General features: G+C 37.7%; 2 protein-coding genes across 2 annotated transcripts in view; both read left to right on the top strand.

The window, feature by feature from the left end:
- The window catches only part of LOC128026729 (orexin receptor type 2-like), a 69,857-nt gene extending 59,230 nt beyond the window's left edge, over window positions 1–10,627 (top strand). Inside the window, exons 6-7 of the mRNA XM_052613997.1 lie at window positions 7,972–8,093; window positions 9,107–10,627. Of these exons, the coding sequence (XP_052469957.1) occupies window positions 7,972–8,093; window positions 9,107–9,276 (292 nt within the window). The 3' untranslated portion in view covers window positions 9,277–10,627. The remainder of the gene's footprint in view (window positions 1–7,971; window positions 8,094–9,106) is intronic.
- Window positions 10,628–11,238: 611 nt separating this feature from the next.
- Window positions 11,239–16,014, top strand: LOC128026730 (GDNF family receptor alpha-like). The gene is made up of 9 exons (XM_052613998.1): window positions 11,239–11,269; window positions 11,880–12,017; window positions 13,095–13,252; window positions 13,579–13,612; window positions 13,918–14,245; window positions 14,780–15,027; window positions 15,131–15,328; window positions 15,419–15,503; window positions 15,583–16,014. The coding sequence occupies exons 1-9, from the start codon at window positions 11,239–11,241 to the stop codon at window positions 15,662–15,664; spliced, it is 1,302 nt and encodes a 433-aa protein (XP_052469958.1). The 3' UTR covers window positions 15,665–16,014.
- Window positions 16,015–19,111: the final 3,097 nt, after the last annotated feature.

The raw sequence follows: 19,111 nt of genomic DNA, 5'->3' as shown, positions 1-19,111 counted from the left end.
CTCCGCTGTCTTTCAGGGTAGTAGAGGTCCTTTCTAGGTGCTGATCCACCATCTGGTCTAGATATGTACTGGATCCGGGCGACTGCAGTGACCCTCTGATCTGGATACAGACTGGATCTGGTGGCTATGGTGATCTCAGAATAAGAAAGAAACAGACAAATATTAGCGTAGATGCCATTCTTCTAATGAAGTACCAAGTACATAGAGTGTTATGGGAAGTGTTTCTGGTTCCGGTTTACCTAATTAATGCAGCCTAAAAATCATTTAACGGATTTGGATATTAAAAGCATGTTAGTGTGTTATGTGTAAGCCAGGTTAAAGAGATGGGTCTTTAATCTAGATTTAAACTGAAAGAGTGTGTCTGCCTCCCGAACAATGTTAGGTAGGTTATTCCAGAATTTAGGTGCCAAATAGGAGAAGGATCTGCCGCCCGCAGTTTATTTTGATATTCTAGGTATTATCAAATTGCAAATTGCAAAATGAGTTTTGAGAATGTAGCGTACATAGAGGATTATAATGTAAAAGGAGCTCATTAAAATACTGAATTGCAAAACCATTCAGGGCTTTATAAGTAATAAGCAATATTTTAAAATCTATACGATGTTTGATAGGGAGCCAGTGCAGTGTTGACAGGACCGGGCTAATAGGACCTAACTGATGACGAAGAATTCACAGAGCAACCATCAAGTCTTAGACAGTGTTCTAGGTAATTACAAGCAGAGTTTTTAGGTCCTATAATTAACACCTCTGTTTTTTCAGAATTTAGCAGTAAGAAATTACTCGTCATCCAGTTTTTTATATCGACTATGCATTCTATTCGTTTTTCAAATTGGTGTGTTTCACCGGGCCATGAAGAAATATAGAGTTGAGTATCAATCAATCAATCATCTTTATTTATATAGTGCTTTAAACAAAATGCATTGCGTTAAAGCACTGAACAACATTCATTTTAAAACAGTGTCTAAATAATGCAAAATGATAGTTAAAGGCAGTTCATCATTGAATTCAGTTATGTCATCTCTGTTCAGTTGAAATAGTGTCTGTTTTTATTTGCAATCAAGTCAATGATATCGCTGTAGATGAAGTGACCCCAACTAAGCAAGCCAGAGGCGACAGCGGCAAGGAACCGAAACTCCATCGGTGACAGAATGGAGAAAAAAACCTTGTGAGAAACCAGGCTCAGTTGGGGGGCCAGTTCTCCTCTGACCAGACGAAACCAGTAGTTCAATTCCAGGCTGCAGCAAAGTCAGATTGTGCAGAAGAATCATCTGTTTCCTGTGGTCTTGTCCTGGTGGTCCTCTGAGACAAGGTCTTTACAGGGGATCTGTATCTGGGGCTCTAGTTGTCCTGGTCTCCGCTGTCTTTCAGGGCAGTAGAGGTCCTTTCTAGGTGCTGATCCACCGTCTGGTCTGGATACGTACTGGATCCGGGTGACTGCAGTGACCCTCTGATCTGGACACAGACTGGATCTGGTGGCCACGGTGACCTCGGAACAAGAGAAAAACAGACAAATATTAGCGTAGATGCCATTCTTCTAATGATGTAGAAAGTACGGTGTTATGTGAAGTGTTTCCGGTTCCGGTTTACCTAATTAATGCAGCCTAAAAATCCTTTAACGGATTTGGATATTAAAAGCATATTAGTATGTTATGTGTATGCCAGGTTAAAGAGATGGGTCTTTAATCTAGATTTAAACTGCAGGAGTGTGTCTGCCTCCCGAACAATGTTAGGTAGGTTATTCCAGAGTTTAGGCGCCAAATAGGAAAAGGATCTGCCGCCCGCAGTTGATTTTGATATTCTGGGTATTATCAAATTGCCTGAGTTTTGAGAACGTAGCGGACGTAGAGGAGTATAATGTAAAAGGAGCTCATTCAAATACTGAGGTGCTAAACCATTCAGGGCTTTATAAGCAATAAGCAATATTTTAAAATCTATACGATGTTTGATAGGGAGCCAGTGCAGTGTGGACAGGACCGGGCTAATATGGTCATACTTCCTGGTTCTAGTAAGAACTCTTGCTGCTGCATTTTGGACTAGCTGTAGTTTGTTTACCAAGCGTGCAGAACAACCACCCAATAAAGCATTACAATAGTCTAACCTTGAAGTCATAAATGCATGGATTAACATTTCTGCATTTGACATTGAGAGCATAGGCCGTAATTTAGATATATTTTTGAGATGGAAAAATGCAGTTTTACAAATGCTAGAAACGTGGCTTTCTAAGGAAAGATTGCGATCAAGTAGCACACCTAGGTTCCTAACTGATGACGAAGAATTGACAGAGCAACCATCAAGTCTTAGACAGTGTTCTAGGTTATTACAAGCAGAGTTTTTAGGCCCTATGATTAACACCTAGTATCATCAGCATAACAGTGAAAGCTAACACCATGTTTCCTGATGATATCTCCCAAGGGTAACATAAAAAGCGTGAAGAGTAGCGGCCCTAGTACTGAGCCTTGAGGTACTCCATACTGCACTTGTGATCGATATGATAGATCTTCATTCACTGCTACGAACTGATGGCGGTCATATAAGTATGATTTAAACCATGCTAATGCACTTCCATTGATGCCAACAAAGTGTTCAAGTCTATGCAAAAGAATGTTGTGGTCAACTGTGTCAAACGCACCACTAAGATCCAATAAAACTAATAGAGAGATACACCCACGATCAGATGATAAGAGCAGATCATTTGTAACTCTAACGAGAGCAGTCTCAGTACTATGATACGGTCTAAATCCTGACTGGAAATCCTCACATATACCATTTTTCTCTAAGAAGGAATATAATTGCGAGCATACCACCTTTTCTAGTATCTTGGACAGAAAGGGAGATTCGAGATTTGTCTATAATTAACTAGTTCTTTGGGGTAAAGTGGTGTTTTTTTATGAGAGGCTTAATAACAGCCAGTTTGAAGGTTTTGGGGACATATCCTAATGACAATGTGGAATTAATAATAGTCAAAAGAGGATCTATGACTTCTGGAAGCACCTCTTTTAGGAGCTTAGATGGTATAGGGTCTAACATACATGTTGTTGGTTTAGATGATTTAACAAGTTTATACAATTCTTCCTCTCCTATAGTAGAGAAAGAGTGGAACTGTTCCTCAGGGGGTCTATAGTGCACTGTCTGATATGATACTGTAGCTGACGGCTGAATGGTTGCAATTTAGTATTGCAATTTTGCAAAGTAGTTCATAAAGTCATTACTGCTGTGGTGTTGGGAAATGTCAACACTTGTTGAGGCTTTCTTTTTCGTTAATTTAGCCACTGTATTGAATAAATACCTGGGGTTATGTTTGTTTTCTTCTAAAAGAGAAGAAAATTAATCGGATCTAGCAGTTTTTAATGCTTTTCTGTAGGATAGGTTACTTTCCCGCCAAGCAATACGAAGTACCTCTAGTTTTGTTTTCCTCCAGCTGCGCTCCATTTTTCGGGCTGCTCTCTTTAGGGTCCGAGTATGCTCATTATACCATGGTGTCAAACTGTTTTCCTTAACCTTCCTTAAGGGTAAAGGAGCAACTTTATTTAAAGTGCTAGAAAAGAGAGAGTCCATAGTTTCTGTTACGTCATCAAGTTGTTCTGAGGTTTTGGATATGCTAAGGAATTGTCTTTTGTGGTAGAAGTGATGGTTCTTCCATACATACATACGTAACAAGAAGTATAATTTACAATTTTGGCTATATGAAGTTTGCACAGAACTAAATAATGATCTGAGATATCATCACTTGGCTGAATAATTTCAACACTATCAACATCAATTCCATGTGTCAGTGTTAAAATCTAGAGTATGATTTCGACAATGAGTAAGTCCTGAAACGTGTTGTCTAACACCAATAGAGTTCAGAATGTCTATAAATGCTGATCCCAATGCATCTTTTTCATTATCGACATGGATATTAAAATCACCAACTATTAAAACTTTATCTGCAGCCAGAACTAACTCGGATGTAAAATCACCAAACTCTTTAATAAAGTCTGTATGGTGCCCTGGTGGCCTGTATACAGTAGCCAGTACAAACATAACAGGCGATTTATCAGTAACATTGATTTCTCTGGATAATGTTATATGTAGCACCATTACTTCAAACGAGTTATACTTGAAGACTGCCCCCTGAGAAATCCTGAAAACGTTGTTATAAATTGAAGCAACTCCTCCCCCTTTGCCTTTTAGACACAGCTCATGTTTATAACAATAATCTTGGGGGGGTGGACTCATTTAAAATAATGTAATCATCAGGTTTTAGCCAGGTTTCTGTCAAACAGAGTACATCTATATTATGATCAGTGATCATATTATTTACAAAAAGTGTTTAAATAGAAAGGGATCTGATATTCAATAAGCTTTATCATTTGTTTACCAATATTACATCTGTTTTTTAGTTGTTGAACCTCAATTAAATTGTTAATCTTAACTTGGTTTGGACGTTTTTTGTATTTTCTAGTTCGGGGAACAGACACAGTCTCTATAGGAGGACAAGCAGGATCTGCTCCTTGTCCTCCTTGATCTTGCACAGTGTCAGTGATCAGTGTCCATAACCCAGTAATCTCATCATGCACCTCCAAGAAGAAAGGCACCAGAGTGGGGTCCTGAGAACCAGCGTGAGCCACACAGAGAAACCAATCATCCAGCCTTGAGGGTTAGGGACGTGGTGGAGGTCTCCGCTTGAGCCAGATGTTCTCGGCACCCTGGGAAAGCCATTATTTCCATATCAGAATACAGCACAGCTGGTTGCCCAGAGGGTTGCAGTGCTGCCGGATAATCCTCTCACGAAAGGTCTGGCTCACCTACAGACGCAGTGATCGCCATCCGAACATTAGGGGGAGCATCAAAAAATACAAGTGTTACCACATGAGAGGGTCCAGCCTGTTTTCTTGGCAGCCCCACTGGCTGTGAATTGCTGGTGGAAGGAGGAGCTCTCGGAGGTTGGTTTCATCTGATAATTATTCACCATCAGACCAGTGTAGCGTTTCGCCAGGGGCAGCGCTTGCATGTTCACCACTTGGTCTATGAAGGGTGTCTTGGGAACCTTGGGCACGTAGCCAGGCTGGGGCCTCAGGTTTACCTGGTAGTCAGCCAGCCCAAACTCTAGGCAGGAATTGTCAACCGAAAATGCATGCAGGTCCCCTACCCTCTTGATGGAGGCCAGTGCAAGCAGGAGCAGAGTTTTCAATGAAAGAAACTTAGCTCAAGTGAATTCAAAGGTTCGAATGGGCCCTGCTGTAGTGATTTAAGCATTAGAGTCAGGTCCCAAAAGGGTATAGAGGGGGGCTGGGAAGGATTTAACCTCTAAGGAACCTGACGATGAGGTCATGCTTACTCAAAGACTTCCCATTCACAGGGTAATGGTATGCAGCAATAGCGGCAACCTGGACTTTGAGGGTGGAGGGAGACAGCCTTCGCTCCAGCCCTTGCTGCAGAAAGGAAGCACGACCGCAATCGAGCATCTTCAGGGGTCTTCTCGGCGAGAAGAACACCATTCGACGAACTGGTTCCACTTCAAGGCATAAGCGTGTCTCGTAGACGGTGCTCTTACCGAAGTGATGGTGTCCACTACCTCTTGGGGTTGGTCACCTAGAACCTCCGCATCCCATCCAGGGACCAGACATGGAGTTATCAAAGGTCCTTCCTCAGAGGAATTGGCCAACTTCAGGGAACCAGGTCCGAGTGGGCCAATACAGTGCCACTAGCAAGACTTGCTCCTCGTCCTCCCAGACTTTGCACAGTGTCTGTGCAAGAAGGCTCACTGGGGAAAACACATACTTGCGTAGGCCCGGCGGCCAGCTGTGTGCCAGTGCGTCCATGCCGAGAGTTTCTTCTGTCAGGGAGTAGGTGAACTGGCAGTGGGAGGTCTCTAGAGAAGCAATCAGGTCTACCTGAGCGGCTCAGAATCGTCTCCAAATCAGCTGGAGCGTCAGGGGATGGAGTCGCCATTCTCCCGGGAGCATTGCTCGATACAGCTCGTCAGCTGTATGGTTGAGCAGGCCCAGAATCTGAATGTCATGAAGTGACCTAAGAACCTTCCGTCTCCAAAGGTGGAGGTGGCGGGCGAGTTGTGACATGCAACGGGAGCGCAGACCACCTTGTCGGTTGATGCCCGTTCCAGCACAGCACCGTTCCAGCACATGCTTGCCTCGTAAGAGACCTTTGAGACGGTTCAAGGCAAGGTGCACTGCTAACAACTCTAGGCAATTGATGTGCCACTGCAGCTGCGGGCCCGTCCAAACCCCTGAGACTGCATGCCGTCGTATGTGGCCCCCCAGCCGGTGGTGGAGGCATCCGTGTAAACCACAGCATGCCTGGAGATCTGCTCTAGGGGCACCCCTTGCCCGGAGAAACGCAAGATCTGCTCTTTTAGTGCTGAGACACACAGGGGAATTGGCTGCTTGCAACATGCCAGGGGTAGTGCAGCCTAAAGTGTGCAATCCACTCGACACCGGAACGACTGCCGCTGAAGTGCTATCTCGCCAACACACAAAGTTTCCGAGAGCATGCTGAACTTGCTTGCACCTGCTGCCTTCTTATACTCACACTGTGATCAGAGGCAGCTGGATGCTATAATTGCATGCCAATGTGCATTGGCTCGTTTAGTTTACACTCGAAGTAGATTGGTCTATCGAAGCAATATCCCATTTTTTTTGTTGGTCACCGACGTGGCGTCGAGAGTGACCGACTGAAAGGGAACTACTTAATTACAGTAAGGTGAGTAGTTGTAATTTGTTACTTCCCACCACTGCAGAACAGTCTCTATAGTATGATATTTAGGTGAAAGTGTCTCTGTGTTGACTTCTGTGATGTGAGGCGGCTAGTAGACAGTCGGTTTTACCAGTCGGTTTTACCAGTCTGTCTTCCTGACCTGGGCCCCAGTTAGTCAAGTGCAAACTCTAAGACTATGTGCCATATTTCTAAAGAGAAGAACGGAACCACCCCTGAAGGGATGAAGACCACCTCTTTTCAACAGGTCAGGTCTGCCCCAAAAGCTTGTCCATGAAACCCATGTTATTCTGCGGGCACCATTTAGACATCCATTTAGTGATGACAGTCTGCTATGTATCTCATCACAGCGGTAAGCAGGGAAGGGACCAGAGAATATTACAATGCCTGACACACAGTTCACACACCTCTTTATTGTTATTTTTAGTGATTTTGGACTGGTGAAGTCTCATCATTAGTGCCGACATCAATAACAATCTTATTGAATTTACTTTTAGCATCAGCCAGCACTTTTAAATTTGACAAGATGTCAAGCACTCTGGCTCCTGGTAAACTTTTGACTATGGTGGCTGGTGTATCTATTTTTATGTTCCGTACAATAGAATCGCCAATAACTAGAGCACTTTAATCACGTTTCTCAGTGGGTGTATCACTGAGTGGGGAGAACCTGTTTAATGTTTGATCGGAACAGAAGAGCGGTGTTTTGACCCATGACTATGCTGCTTCACAGTCACCCAGTCACACTGCTGTGGGCAAAATAAAATAAAGTAAAATGGTGCTAATATATTATCTTCAATTCCTTTACACAATTTTTTTTTTCAGTTTCATTTGAATTTGGGGTGAAATTTGTTCTAGGCATGTATTTGTGAGATTCACTACTCTGCTCTTAGGTATACATTACAAAGTATGTGAACAGACTGCTCAAATAATATTTGTTAATTTTGTGGCCCTTCGTGCTCTGAATTCTGTTCAAACCAATAATCTATATCTATAATCAATTCTAATATAGTAATGTTTTTGACAACAACAAAAAAAAAAAAATCAACATATTAGCATGGATAAGTATTTTCCCCTCATTGGTTTAAATGTCTATAAAAATCTGCTCCTTTTAAGTGTGTTTTTTTTTTTTTTTTTTTTTTTTCAAATGAGGGTCCAGGTGTATTTGAAAGCACCAGCTCTATAATAAATGCTCTATTTATTCAAAATGTTAGAAGCTGTTGATGGTTACATTTTATGTTTCTGTCAACTTGTCTGCAGAGTATTTGGCGCTTTTAAGAACACAGACAACAGAGAGACTGTCTATGCCTGGTTCACATTCTCACACTGGCTTATATACGCCAACAGTGCCGCCAATCCAATTATCTACAATTTCCTCAGTGGTGAGTATTTGACACCTTTCGGCTACATCAGAGGTTTCTGGTTTTAGAGACCCACAGCAAAGTGTCTTTCTTTATTACACACCAGACTGAAATCATCATCATTTTAGAAGCGAGTTGTGTGAATTGATTTGGCTGTATCATATAAAATGGACATATAGATGACCAGAGTTGAGAACAACTGCACTACATGTAATTTCCTCCATCTGCTGGCCACACTAAAGCATTGCACCTTTCATTCCCTACACTGCCTTTAAACGCAGAGAAAACTTCAAAGCTTTGAAATGTCGTTTCCCCTCCAGAAACATCCTGCACCTTTTAATTCAAAACGCTTATTATTTCCTCATTAGCATTGCAATATTCTCTTTGTGCACCATGGTACAGGTTTGATAATACTGAGTACATCATTACCTGGTCAAGGACGCTTTAGATGTCAGTTAGAGCCCACTGAAGATGAATTAATACATTTAATCCCACCAGTCAAACAGGAGAGCAAAAATTATTATTAATAGTTATTTTAATTATTATTATCAGAATTTTTTTTTTCAGTACGACCATCAGAACTTTTTGTCGTACTGCGCCAGTGACAGGCTGTTGCACACTTGGAGGTACAAATTTTGTAATTTGTCTTCTGAGAGTTTATAAAAACTGTCATATTAAAATGGGTGATGTACATTTACAGGTTACTCTTTCTGAAAAATGATGTTTGTGTTGAAGTATAAAGACTGCCTGTTATCTGTCTGTTATTTGTTCTGGCTTATATAAGCATGCCCAAAGGCCGTGTAAACCTGTCAGTGATCACAGTTGTGAATGTAAATAAAACAATGTTAAATTATTAACAGTAATTTACACTGAAGTGTAGGTGTTTTTAGATGTTCATCTGGGAATGATGGATGAGCCAGTGTAATCCACGGCATGTGCTCACTTATCTGTGAAAAATGTTTTTAATGGATTACTAAAATGCTTAATGGTTAATTTGATGCTTTAAATCAAATCCTGAATATTTTTCCTCACAGGTAAATTTCGAGAGGAGTTCAAAGCAGCATTCATCTGTCATTGCTCCGGTAGAGATGAGACACGCAAGGAAAGAGTCAGAGTGAGAACCAGTACAGATAGCCGCAAATCACTGTCTACCCAAGTAAACCATTTTGACAACATCTCCAGGATTTCTGACCATGCTGTGTAGCTCCATCATGAGAAGGGTTGGCTGGGTTAATCCTACTGAGTGCCACTTCACCAGTCATGACCACCGACTAGAAGAACACAGATGTGCCCTATGTTTTGACCTGCAAGAAGCATGGATGGAAGGATTGAATAGACCTATTATCCCCTGAGAATTACCCAGCCTTTTTGAAAATGACAGTGTATCTATCGTGGGAGCACATGAACCTTCCTGTGAATCAAATTTTTTACCCTCTGAGCCAAGGGGTTATTTTTCTGCTCACCGCAACAGGTGATGTACCCACAATCCCCAGAGATGATGTGCATGCAAATAATGGCATGTGTCCGAAACACACTGCATTCCTCATCTCAAGATAAAAAGCCAATGATGATAGAAGGGATGCATAATGGTGATGTGTCATTTTTCCAGTGTTAAAATAGTCTCCTATCAAATCTCATGTAGAGACAACGAAGTAATTTGTGAGTTATCTAAAATGTGTAAAGACTGCAGCACCACTGCTCTTTATTTTTGAGCATCCTATAACCAGCTGAACACAGTGATACTGGCTCATCAGTCATGTGAATTTTGGATGTTACTATTTGTTTGAATGGCCAGTGGCCAAACAGTATTTTTGGAATTCATCCCCTAGCAGTGCAGAAATAACACACTTCATAGAACAGGTGACACTTTACACAATGCATGCTTAAACTGCTTCAAGTACTTGTGAAAATTGATATTGTATATACATATATGTCTTTTTTTTTTTTTTTTCTGTGTTTAAAGAATGTGCAATTTTTCTCTATAAGTATTCTTTTAGTCATCTTTTCAAGAACAGTCTGCTCTAATTTCTTGGTCAAGTACTCAAAAAAACAAAACCAAAAAAACAGTAATTATGCTTACAGATAAAAGTCTGTTATTTCCAGTGATAAGCATCTGTGTTGTGTGGTGTTTGCATTTATTTCTAAAAGAGTCATTTTGATGTTTTGCACGGTCCAGCAGTAATTATTTGCTCTGAGTGTTTGCTTGTTGGGTCAGGAAGCCTGGTGCACTGGCTGTCGTGACTATTATTAGTCAAATTACTAGTCATAAAACAGAACAAGGGCACAATAAAGCATCTTTGTTTAAGTGTGGTACAAGCCAAGCACAAACAGGTGAACAGCAGGGCATAGAACTAATTATGATGTATACCTCTCAGGTGCTTGCTTTGAGCTCTTGTGTAACTTATTAAAAATGTGTACTTGCTGCTACTTATGACATTTATTCATAAATGCATTGAATGTGATTTTCATACATGCTGACCTTTAAACCATGTTTACACAGAAAAAAAAGGAAAAAGAGAACTACTTTTGTCTATTAAGGTGCAATCCATATATAAATAAACAATAGCAACACAAGTAATTGCTTTTTGCAATTTTTTTTTTTTTTTTTTTTTTTTTTTTTGCCAGCACTAAACTAGCACTAACATGTATAATACATTCTGAACCAGAATGTAAATATATGATGTTCTGTTTAGGGTTGTCATGCCTTTTTGTGCCGTTATTATAAATATTTTAGTGATATCATTCTACTTTGTAACAGTTGTAGTCATAAGGCCAACAGTTTGACTATACACAGAGTTAGGTGTCAGGACTTGTAACCTATTGTGCTTGTCTGAGGCTGAGACTAAGGCCAGTGGCAAATGTTTAGTTTTAACTACAGTAATGGTTAATGATTTATCTTATATGTTATAAAACATTTAAACACTTATTTAAGACACAATTACAGATGGTTAGGATATGCACTGACTCTCTCTGGCCTCGACCACATGATGTGACAGTGAGCTGTACAGTTGAGTGACATTCAACACAGAGAGCGTCACACACCTGAGAGGGATTATTCATTAGCACCGTGACGTCTCTCTGGGGTGAATAGAGCGTGGTGAAGCGGAGCTGTTCACTCACACAGGTGCTTAACACCGATACTCCACCAACACCCCGTCATAAACACATGAAGGCCATGAAAGCAGCATTTCTCATTGGTGAGTAGAGAATCTATTTTAAGGATTAGTGAGCTTTTAGCAGTTTAGTGCTTCATTGATCTTGGAAATTATTTCTGATGGAGTTATTGATATTGATTTCTCATGTTCGTGCCTAAACATTTGCCAGGTGTTTCTATATTGCTCTTGGAGTGAGACGGTCTAAAATATAGTGGAATCAAATCGATCTGTTCTTACCTAAGTGTAAGTGCAATAACAAGTGCAAATAACAAGCTAAAGATGCTCTTTAAAACATTCTCATAATCATAATGGATTACATTGATCATGAGGTTTTGTCCAACATGCAGAAGAGTTGCTGTTGTTACAGTGGTAAAAAAATAAATGTTTGTTATGCTAATGAAAAAAAAAAAAAAAAAAAAAAAAAAAAAAAAAAAAATATATATATATATATATATATATATATATATATATATATAAAATTAGGAAATACTATTTTCAAAGGAAACATTTTTACAAAACAAAATGGCTTTGAAAAGCATGAGACTATGCAGCAAATATTGTGTGAATCCATGCTTAACAGATAGATTGTCATTTCTCACTGCATTAAGCTGAAGTCAGTATGAGCCAATTATGAATTCTATTTCCATTCCAGTGTCTCATTTGCTGCTCCAGCTAGTTTGCATTGAAACGATGAGATCTACAGACTGCATTTCGCACATGGATACTTGTGTTTCTCCACACGTCTGCAAAAGTGAACAGGCTGTTCTCAGAAATGTCTGTCATTTTAAAGGTACAGAATTCTTGTTTAAACTTCTGTGAGGGCAATCTATTGTTTTTCGTTTAATGGGATAGGACCTGGGTTGGCTGGTCACATTGGGTTAATAACTGCTCTCACAAAAAATGTACAAATTGAATGTTTGCCCTCTTGATCCATTCAAACTGATCCTGTTAAGGCATTAAAAATTAAAATCTTTCAAGGTGAGGACAACTTTTCAATTTGTCACAAATGAGTATGTGTGGGGGCAGTCAGCACACTGGTTTTCAAGGTTTTGGGTGCCACGTGCAGTGTATTATAATAATAATGAATCATTTATAGCAAATTATTTCTATATACACAGATAGGCATACATAAAACAGCCCCACTATACATGACTTTTCCAATTTGAAATCAACCATGCTGCTATTTCAACTGAGCTGGGTTATCTTAAATTTCTGACAAAGATATTCAACAAAGAAAATGCTGTCAGCAACACCTGTCTCCTCTACCTTGTGAAATGTCTCATCACTTTGTGGGCAGTAATTGGATTTAAGTGCAATAGCCTTGAGCAAACTGCATGACTCAAAATGAGGCTGTATGTCCATCCAGAGAAGAAGAAAGGTCTAGCTTGAGGGGATATTGAAGTTGTTTGTTGGTAGTGCCTGAATGCAAAAGAGAGAGAGAGAGAGAGAGAGAGAGAGAGAGAGAGAGAGAGAGAGAGAGAGAGAGAGAGAGAGAGAAAACACACTGGCGCAAGGGAAGTGAAGGATATAAGAGAACAATATATGAGATCATCAGTCCATATTCACATTATGCTACTAACTGTCATCTTGATACATTTTAACATGATACCATGAAAGCCATCTTGGAAATTCGTATCACACTTTAAAATTGTAGATAATTATATGCTTCAATTTAAGAACCAATTAAAGGATTGCATGGTTTATACACATTAACATTAACTTAAGTTTTTTTTAATTAATTCACACATTGAGACACAGATTTATAGAGTTCACTCATTAAAAGCTGATGGTAAGCTCATGTCAATGCAGTGGCATTGAAATCACCTCTAGTAAAGGTTGCTTTGTCTCTTTTCATCTCTGTGGAAAGATGGAGACTGCCACATGACTGACGCAAAGGTCTGTAAGGCCACTCTTCAGATGATGTTAAGCCGCTCACCTGCATTGGGACAGTGTGTGTGCTCTGGGCTGGATCCATGCAGCACTCTACAGCAGCTGTACTCTCAGTGCCAGCATCATTGGGGTACTGTATACCACACACATTAAATATTGCAATTTACCATGCAATTTGCCATGCAAAAATTGCACGCACACTAACACACTAAAAGGGATAGTAATTATTATTGCAATTATATACATGCAAATCACGAAACATAAAAGTATTATACAAGTTCCTATTCCACGGAACAGACCAAAACTGACTTGGTTTGATGTATGTGTCACTGTCATTTTTAATTTGAAAGAATTATGTGCTTTGGCAGAAGGAAATATTATCAGTGAATAAGAACTTACAGGTTTGCAATGACACAAGGCAGATTACATGCCAACGGAATAACAACAAAACCCAACCTGAGGCAGAACAGCAAGCCAGTGATCACAAAGCACATGGTCAGTGGTGGCTTGTCAGGGGAGGCAAGAGAGGCACAGCCTACTCAGAACTGAAAAAAAAAATAAATAAATAAATTGAAGAAGAAGATTACAATTTGATGTTAATAAAATCTAATGTTACAATTTAATATTAACCTAATGTCTTCAGAATGCGTATTTCTTTATTGTAATTTCACCATTGCCACCCATGAGCCACCACTGGACAAGTCCTTAGTCTCTACATTGAGCACCAAATCGTTTGGTAAACTCATAATTACATGCATGCTGTGATGCCCTCATTATACACTCTCATACCCTCAATCCAGTGCATCACTCCAACCGATCCTGTCTTGAAGAGGTAATGGCTTGTCTTGGGGAGAAAGCCTGTAACAGCAGGATGGTGCCGTTTGTCCAGGAATGCAATGCTTACCAATGCAACGCCAGTCAGTGCAGAGAGGGACTGAGGCAGTTCTACTCTGCCCTTCCTCACAATGTGGCTGAGAAACTGGTGTTCTGTGAATGTGACAGAGAAGACCAGGAATGCCAGCAGATGAAGGCCTCTCTACACTCTGGATCCTGTGTGAATGACCAGCTGCAGACACCATGGACCTGCCTGGAGGCTCTGGACAGCTGCTCTGAAGATATATTGTGCAGGTTTGCCCTGAACATTGATTGCATAGCATTGACCAAACAATTTGCACTAGGATATATTTATAGAACATAATTTCTATCAACCAGTTATAGCCCAGGTATTTTTTTTTGGGGGGGGGGGGGGGGGGGGGCTGTATTTGTGCATTTGGGGAGGGGGTGGGGAGTCACATTCTGCCTCTTAGGCAGTTTCCTTTGGTACTATCAACTTTGGCTTTTATTGCTGGCTTTTACTTTGGAACAGCATCTATTGTGGTAAGCAGTCAACTGGTCAGTTGTACAAACTAGTTAAATGAATGAGAAAGTACAAATTCACATACATCCACTATATGAGCTAAATTGTAAAATACTCAAAGGTTGCGTGTGTGTTGGTACAGATGTGCTGTTCCCCAAATAATGAAGCTGGTTGACTACAAGGTCTTACTCTTTCTGGTTGACTGAATATGTTTTAGGTAACTAGTTAAGTGGTATTGTGGGAACACTGGTACCAAAGATTTATACAGACTGCTGATGATAAAAACAACTCTTTACTATTCGCAGGCAGATATTTAGCAGGTACCTGTCCAAATGTTTTGGGGAAAAGGAATCTGCATTTGATACGACTAGTGAATGGCTAAGTCGTCTGGACCCTGACTTCTTTCTTGGGCACGACCTCCAGTGCAGGGTTGCATTTGTGGAAACGATGGGATCAATAATTCATCACCCATGCACTTGTGATGGATTAAATCACCATGATCAGTATAAGTGCAATGAGTTGAAACAAATTTTCCAAGACAAGTCCCTCTTCAGTAAGTACTTTCACAAATCAAAATGTTATTGGCCAATTTAACTACTGCATTTGCATAGTCATATTCTGATTAATGTATTCTGATTTAACCACTGAAATCACAGCACTCTCAGGGACCAAAGAAAATTTTCGACATGGAGGAGAATCCTCTGAATTAAACACTGGGCAACAGCCAACCAGTGACACAAGCACTGGGCAGCAGTGGTTACGTGGTGAAAATGTCCAACATGGACAATTCGATGATTCAAGTAATGGACAGCGGCCAACCAATGAATCAAGCATTAAGCAGCAATGGTTGAGTGGTGAGTTGACTCACTTATCATGCAGGATCACTTTTCCTTTTTCATTACGTTATTGATGATGTAATTAAATGTATCATCTTTGCTTACCAGATCAATTGTTTTACATACTGATATATATCTCTGCTTTGATGGTGGTGGTATTGTTCATCGTCAGCCTTGTTTTGCACAGACTGTGGTAAGTTGTCATTATTGCAATGCATCCCAAATTATGCAGATGTTTTAATAATTTTTTTTTTTAATGGCCTTTCTTTTAGGAGAATACACAAAGCTGCTAGTAAACCGACTTTTGAGGACCATCAGTCAAAGTCTCTGATGTTGTCATCTGTTATTATTTGAGTGACGTGGACTGGCAGTGATATTTATGATCTTTGCGCATTGTAGTTACATCTTTCACTGTGAATTTAAAATATTCTGGCTGATGCTCTGATATATTATTTATATCGGATGAAAAAGGAAATTATAGGCCATCTTGATTTTATCCACCTGGTGCTGACAGCATATATTGGATTATTTTATTATTTATAATTTAAAAAAATACTTGTTTTCAAAATTGTTGTCATTTGGTATTATTGCCATTACAATGTTAACTTGGAAGGTGTCAAAATATGAAGATTTTTTTCCCTTAATATTCTGACATATAAGAGGCCATTGTACTGAAGATACAGATGTGTATAGCAAGTTTCAGACCTCACAAATAAGCTTGTAAATTAATTGTCTTGTGTAATAAATGTAATAATAATAATACTCTCATTGTGAAAAAAAAAAAAAAAAAAAAAAAAAAAATATATATATATATATATATATATATATATATATATATATATATATATATATATATATATATATATTTGCAATGTGCTTATCTAATTCTGTTTCAGGGCATAAACTATAAATAAAGTCTTAATGAGCAACATTCAGCATCTGTGATGTCTTTACTCTCATTTAACTAAGCTTTGGCAGATGATGCACAGACACTATAGGGAAAGAGCTGAACTGAATGATGACATCACTGAATCATCAATGAACTGACTTTAGTTGAAAAATAAAAATACTCTTGTCTATTTGTCATTGACAAACTATTGTCCTGTTTGACACTGTAAAGCTGCTTTAACACGATCAGTATTGTATAAACTGCTATACAAATAAAGAATAAAGAACACACTGTTATATATTTCATTAGGATGTGCTTAGGTAACGTTTACTTTATGTCTGTGTTTACAATGCATTATAATACATATTTTAATGAATTGTATCTTTCATAAATTTAGCCATAGTTCTAATACATCCTAATAGGTAACTGTATTACCTTAAATCTCTCCATGGTTACACCTTTTGAGTTTAATATACAACATATAATGCAACGAGAAAATGGGTGTAGTTTATGTGTTTTGTACCCTTTATATATATATATATATATATATATATATATATATATATATATATATATATATATATATATATATATATATATATATATATATATATATATACACACAGTACAGACCAAAAGTTTGGAAACGTTACTATTTTGAATGTTTTTTAAAGAAGTTTCTTCTGCTCATCAAGCCTGCATTTATTTGACCAAAAATACAGAAACAAATGTAATATTGTGATATATCATTACAATTTAAAATAATTGGTTCTAAATTTATTATACTTTAATTTATCATTTATTTCTGTGATGCAAAGCTGAATTTTTAGGATCATTATCAAATGATCCTTTAGAAATCATTCTAATATGATGATTCATTATCAAAGTTGGAAACAGGTCTGCTGCTTAATATTTTTTTCAGAACATGTGATACTTTTTTAGGATACTTTTATGAATAAAACGTAAAAAAAATAATAATAAAAAAAAGCTATGTTTTTAAAATATAAATATTTTGTAATAACAATATACGCTACTGGTCAGTAATTTGGGGTCAGTAATTTTTCTTTTTTTTTAAATAAAATCTATATTTTTATTCAGCAAGGATGAGTTAAATTGCTAAAAAGTGATAGTAAAGAAAATATATTATTATAATATATATTATTAGATTTTTTTTTTTTTTTTTTATAAATGCAGTTCTTTTAACCTTTTATTCATCAAATATATTAGACAGCAGAATTGTTTCCAACACTCATAATAAATCAGAATATTAGAATGATTTCTAAATGATCATGTGATCGACTGGATGTTACATGTGACACTGAAGATTGGAGTAATGATGCTGAAAATTCAGCTTTGCATCACAGAAGTAAATTATTTTTTAAAAGCATATTCAAATAGAAAACTATTATTTTAAGTTGTAATAATATTTCACAGTATTACTTATTTTGATCAAATAAATGCAGGCTTGATGAGCAGAAGAAACTTATTTCAAAAACATTTAAAAAATAGTAATGTTTCCAAACTTTTGGTCTGTACTGTATATATATATATATATATATATATATACATATATATGTATGTATGTATGTGCCTGAAACCCAGAATATGTATGTTTTGAAAAGTAAAAGTGTTAATGTGTAAGCAAAAACATATGTATGTGAAACAAGAATGTAAGTTCATTAGAGTGCCAGAATGAATTATGGCTTCAGCCTCTCATATTATTTTCTAAGTAGGCGTACATGAATTTCAATCAGACCCATTGCCACAAGTGTATAAAATCAAGCATCAAGCCGTGCAGTCTGCATTTACAAACATTAAAAAAAAAAGGCTCATTCTGAAGAGCGAAGTGAATTCTAAATTGGTAGTGTGATAAAATGTCATCTTTGCAATAAATCTGTTATCTGTTATATTAGATATTCCTCGGCCAACAGTAGACCTTCTGTTGTCTCGGATTGATTGTAAAAGCTTGAAACATACAGCCACACTGGAGAAGAATTTGAAAAAGATAAAGAGGACAGGTGTAAAAACAAAAAAAGACAGGGGAACAATGGAATGGGGGAGAAAATAAATGAAAATTACACATCAGTTTGTTATGTCAATGTAATTCTGCATTTTCTATAATAGGCTTGGCCTTGCCTTCAATTGTTAAATCATCTGGGGATCAAGTCATGGCAGTGTGCTATAATAAACAGCTGTGTCCATCTGTTTGCTTTCGTTTGTATACACCTGAGAGTGAAAAGGGCTGAATATCTATTACCTTCTCAAGTAGAGGTAATAAAGGCAAACAGATTGCTGCTTTAACACTCACCCAAAACAATTTGAGCACTTGATAAGCATGACATGTAGAGAAGAGTAAATAAGACCAGACCACAAGTGATAAAATGAAATGTTTACACAGAGCACATCCCACCTGTATTTAAACTAGATCCAAAGAAATATAAAGTAATAAAAGAAGTACCCTGGAAACCTATCAGTGTCAGCTTGAAGCATGAATGTTTTATGGTTTTAAAAAATTCACAAAATTACAAAAAAACTTTAAATAAAGAAATGAAACTTCCAAACAATCTCAGGTTACAAAGCTGTAAAAGATATTGATATAGATAGAAAAAATAATAATAATAAATAAATAAAAGATATTTAGGTATATAGTCACTTTCAAGTCTCATCTTTTATTTATTTATTTATTTATCTATCAGTCTCATCTTTTATTTATTTTAGCTATAAATTCCTCTAACTGTATGCATGTATGTATGTATGTATGTATATATATATATATATATATATATATATATATATATATATATATATATATATATATATATATATATATATATATATATATATAGAATGTAGGTATGTAAAAATAAAGAATATATATATGTGTGGAAGCGTAAATATATGTTCCTGAAACC

The sequence above is a fragment of the Carassius gibelio genome, chromosome A13 (genome assembly GCF_023724105.1).
Source record: "Carassius gibelio isolate Cgi1373 ecotype wild population from Czech Republic chromosome A13, carGib1.2-hapl.c, whole genome shotgun sequence".
Classification (NCBI taxonomy): domain Eukaryota; kingdom Metazoa; phylum Chordata; class Actinopteri; order Cypriniformes; family Cyprinidae; genus Carassius; species Carassius gibelio.
The sequence above is the reverse complement of the archived record's forward strand: the minus strand, read 5'-3'. Positions and strand labels throughout refer to the sequence as shown.

Coding starts and splice junctions, on each gene's coding strand:
- LOC128026730 (XM_052613998.1), top strand. CDS start 11,239: ATGAAGGCCATGAAAGCAGCATTTCTCATTG. Junction 12,018..13,094: donor AAATGTCTGTCATTTTAAAG/GTACAGAATTCT, acceptor CTCTGTGGAAAG/ATGGAGACTGCCACATGACT. Junction 13,253..13,578: donor GCCAGCATCATTGGGGTACT/GTATACCACACA, acceptor ACCCAACCTGAG/GCAGAACAGCAAGCCAGTGA.